The sequence below is a fragment of the Euprymna scolopes genome, chromosome 23 (genome assembly GCF_053919585.1).
Source record: "Euprymna scolopes isolate OS-2025 chromosome 23, ASM5391958v1, whole genome shotgun sequence".
In the NCBI taxonomy this organism is placed as follows: domain Eukaryota; kingdom Metazoa; phylum Mollusca; class Cephalopoda; order Sepiida; family Sepiolidae; genus Euprymna; species Euprymna scolopes.
This window is the reverse complement of record NC_136504.1, coordinates 60,417,995-60,422,651: the sequence shown is the minus strand read 5'-3', so window position 1 is coordinate 60,422,651 and position 4,657 is coordinate 60,417,995. Positions and strand designations below refer to the sequence as shown.

At 31.6% G+C, this 4,657-nt stretch overlaps 1 protein-coding gene across 3 annotated transcripts in view; it reads left to right on the top strand.

Moving 5' to 3' along the window:
- Window positions 1–238: 238 nt before the first annotated feature.
- Window positions 239–4,657, top strand: part of LOC145245940 (peptidoglycan recognition protein 1-like) — a 141,043-nt gene continuing 136,624 nt past the window's right edge. Inside the window, exons 1-2 of one of the 3 annotated variants that reach the window (XM_080107699.1) lie at window positions 743–1,373; window positions 1,834–1,889. Coding sequence is in view for 1 of the 3 variants with exons in the window: in XM_080107698.1 (XP_079963824.1) it covers window positions 1,334–1,373 (40 nt within the window). In the remaining 2 variants the exon portion in view is untranslated. Of the gene's footprint in view, window positions 1,374–1,833; window positions 1,890–4,657 lie in introns of all 3 variants that reach the window. The other 2 variants (XM_080107698.1, XM_080107700.1) reach the window with 2 other exon arrangements.

The window sequence follows — 4,657 nt, the reverse complement described above, 5'->3', positions numbered from 1 at the left end:
TGCGTAAAAGAAATGGTAACTGTCGTATGGTCACAAGCTTCAATAACACGCAAAGAAATTGTTTCTACTCTGCCCGCTCGTTTCCTCTTTCTTCTTCGCCATTCCTTCCCGTTATCCTCAACCCACATCCCCTCATCACCATCTTCCTCACTTCCCCCTCCCTTAATAGTTTCCCTTCCTAACGGGTCAAGCACATGCTATTTTTTCGTTTTTTTTTGTTTTTTTTTTTTTTTTAAATATAACACAGTTGCGTCGTCAAACTCGCACTAGCGCCGCCGCCGCCCCTATAATTTTCTTTAAACTTTTCCCTACTTTAAGACTTTTTCTTTTTAGTTCAGACGGAAAACGGACCTTTTTTTTTCTTTATTGTAAGACGCATTTTTTCTTTCAGTTGAATATAATATTTACAAAACTCTACCGCGCGAAAAATAGTTTACTCGCAACCCCAGAGAAAGAGAAAGAGACAGAGAGAAAGAAGGGAGAGGAGGAAAACTTCGCTTTACATTCTTTAAAGACTTTTATCCCCCCCCATACCATGATGACGTCGTAGGTCAGTAAAAAAAAAAAATACTTATGTACATACATTTTAATCGGCTTCATATTCTGAGAAAATATTTCATTTTATTCTCTTCTTCTTTGGCTAGATTAATTTAAAAATTTCCGTCAATCGTAATACGTTGTATGGAATTTAAACCTTAAAACCAGGAATGTCACACGTGTTTATTTACTTCGACATTTTTTTCTAGAAAAAAAATTTAGTAGTTTAACGAACCATTTTTTGAAGTGCCAGAACTTCGCTTTAACTTAAAAAAAAAAAAAAGTTAATCGAACAGTTGATTTCGATAGTGTTTATATTTATTTTTAATATTGTCATTCGTTCTTACTTTTTGTTTGGACGTTGTCGTTGTTTGATAGCGGCAGTTCTAATAATAACCATTATTTTATTTAAAGAAAAGAAGTCAGACTGCTGTAGTTAAATTCTTATTTATAATATTTATTTGTTCTTTCTTCGTGTTTACGCTCGTTTGTAGGCAACCTCAGACGCTTAGAGATACTTTTTCAAACAACGAAACGGAAAGTACCTCATTCATGACTCCATTTAACCCTTCGGGGTCGTGGGGGAGGCGCTGCCTGCATTTTTCTGAAATCGCATCGACGCATCAGTTGCCTACATATAAACATTGAAAGTACCACAAATAAGCAAATAAAAACAATAGGAAAAAAACAAATACAGGAGTGCGTGTTTTTTTTCTCGTATCTCTCACAAACAGATTATTATATAAAACACTGAAAAAAAGAAGAAAAAAAATCAGTTGGACAGATTTTTCCAAAGATGCCGATTTTACTTATTATAATCTTGATAACAGTTGCAGGTAAGTTTTTTTTTTTTTTTTTTTTTTTTTTTTTTTTTTTTTATAATTCTATTTTATTTTTAGAGGGGGATCATTAACTTTTTGTAATGCTTTTACGGAACAAGGGGTTATATCAACACTAATGTTTCCAATTGTTTTGACATTTACGGAACAGACCGGAAATGACCAGAACAGTTTACGATTTAAAAGCCGCGAAAATTCGAAAATTGTGTAGATATTATTTTAGCTAAATTCCCCTTCTCCAAAAAAGAGATTCTATTTTTAGGCGATTACGTATCTTAAAAAACTTGCCAGAAAGAAAAAAAATATAGAACTTAAAGTGGAAGATCTGTTTCGCATGTAAATCTATAAGGTAAAATCATAGCATTCATTAGCATTGTAGAACAGATAACCATTTATTTGTCATGCGTGATAAGTTCTGTTCGTTTATTTATTTATTTATTTATTTTTTTTTTTTAAGGGTTACTTTATCCGGAGATTACATCAGATTTTACGACCTTGTCAATTGGACTTAGGGTTAGTGGTAATTTTTTTTTTTTTTTTTTTTTAGTTAACTGACTTAGAAAGTTTGAATAACAAGTGAATGGAAGATCATTTTGCGTGAAATTTATGTACAAAACTTGATCCCTTTAAATTCTAATTAATTGTTTTTTTTTTTGTTTCATTTTGTTTTTCTTTCCGACAAGTTTTTTCAAAGTCTTCACACGTAATCACCTAATCAGTAGTTTAACTGTGCGTATGTGGTAGTACGCACCTACCTTCATTATACAATAAACATATACAGCTAGTTCTCCCATTCCTTTCCCAAACAGTCTCAATATTTAATCTCTCACTGCACAATTATTTCGCTCCTAATGTTGCTATCGCTAGACGTCGCCATTCCTATTATCTAGCATTTGATCTCCTCTTCTGATGAGAAGCATTGGGCTTTGAAATATTATGGTATAAATTATCCTACACCCGTAATTGAGTAATTGATGTATCATCCTTATTGAATAAACGAATAAATCTATATACATTAGTAGATATTTTTTATATTGTCGTTTTCTTATTTTGTTGATATTCTATATAAGCTCCAAAATAATTTGTTGAGCTTTGCATTATCGTGATAAGTCTCCTTTTAAAGAATCGAGATTATTTCTATTCTTTTAACTCCTTATATATATATATATATATATATATAATGTGTGTGTGTGTGTGTGTGTGAAATTGTCTCTGTGTGTGTCTCTGTATGTGTGTACATTTCCCTACCAAATTGCTCTGTTCATTTTCAGTCTACAGACTCACGATTTGACATAAGGGGATTGAGATTTGGGAAAATTTTTTTTAATTAGTTTAAGGTCAGAAATTTGTCTGTCAAATAGTCAAAGTTCAACGATTTGATCTTTGAAAACTCTAACAAACTTCTCCACCAATTTTTGGGTCTAAACACTTGAAATTTTAGATGTAGGTTACTTGGACATGGATCAAACTTTTTAATTTGATTTGAGCCCAAAACAAATGTTAAGGGATCAAAATTGGGGTCAAAGTTTTTAAAAATAATTGTCATCTGCGGTCTCTACCAAATTACTCAGCCAATTTTTGGTCTAAATATTTGAAATTTTACAGACAAAGCGCAAACTTTTTTATCGGTTTTTGGCTGAAAATTTGGCTGCCAAGGGGTCAAAGTTCGAAAGATTTGACTTTTGCGGTCTCTAGCAAACTAAGCCAATTTTGGGTCTAAACATTTGAAATTTTGCATAAAGGGTAATCAGACATGCAACAAGCTTTTTAATCAGTTTTGGAGCGAAAATTAGGCTGCGAGAGGTCAGTTGAAATTTGCAGACTCTACCAAACTCCTTCGCCAATTTTGGGTCTAAACACTTGAAATTTTAGATGTAGGTTACCTGGACATGAGTCAAAGTTTTAATATATGTATAGATATGCACATAAAGTTATAAACAGTACTTAGGGCCCAAGCAAAGCTGTGCTGACCTGCTAGTATATAGTCTAAAGAAGCCTTGAGTAAAAAAAAAAAAAAGTAAAAATAAAGAATGAGGTTTAAATTCCCAGAATAAAACTAAAAAACTAAATTTAACCTACTGCAGACTTAGCACCTACACAATCCGACTTCTAAAAAGTTTATAATTACAAAAGAGAATATAACTATATAAGGATAAAAGAGAAAAGCCTTAACTAAAATTGTTAAATAGAAATAAACTTATGACATGCATAAGCTGACTTCACCAAAGTCTACAATTATAAAAGAGAATTTAACTATATAAAGATGAAAACAAAAGAAAACCGTAACTAAGATTTTTAAGTAGAAAACGAGGATCATCAGCTGTCTACCATGTAGCTGTTTTGAAGATTTAAAAACAGATTTATATAAGTAAGAATGTGTGTGTATGAGGACACTTCTCCACCTATATACTCAACAATTTTTTTATCTACGGACTTGAAATTTGGTATAGAGTATTCCGGTTTGTATTACTGTACACATAGATTCGAAAAAGTTGTCAAAAAACAAATATATAACAAATAAATGTTATTAAAGGCAAGATAAGTTACTTTTCTACCAAACTGGATATATTTTTCGGGTTTTTATTCAATTTAACATGTTTATTCAGCTCGAAAAGCATACAGTGTTTACCGATGTATTGGAAAATTCAAGATGGCGGCCGATTCTCTCTTTAACACGGTAAGTTTGGAAAAAGGTGTAATAAATAATAAACTAGACAAAATACTGTTAGAAATTCGCTCAATATATGTCAAGTTATGTCACGGTAACATATATTGAGCGAATTTCTAACAGTATTTTGTCTAGTTTATTATTTATTACACCTTTTTCCAAACTTACCGTGTTAAAGAGAGAATCGGCCGCCATCTTGAATTTTCCAATACATCGGTAAACACTGTATGCTTTTCGAGCTGAATAAACATGTTAAATTGAATAAAAACCCGAAAAATATATCCAGTTTGGTAGAAAAGTAACTTATCTTGCCTTTGATAACATTTATTTGTTATATATTTGTTTTTTGACAACTTTTTCGAATCTGTGTACAGTAATACAAACCCCTTGAAATCATTGGATTTTTATCTGTTTGCTAATTATTTCGCATGCGTGAATCATTCACATGACAGATTACTTTTGTTAAGAATAAGTACGTTTTGAAAACACATTTGAAAGAATATGTCAAGCTGGCTATCTTACTTGACTCATTGTATTTAGGTTTTGGTTTCGATCTCAACTCGAGTATTCTTTTTATTACTCACAAGAAGTGAACTGTTTAGAAAAAAAATAA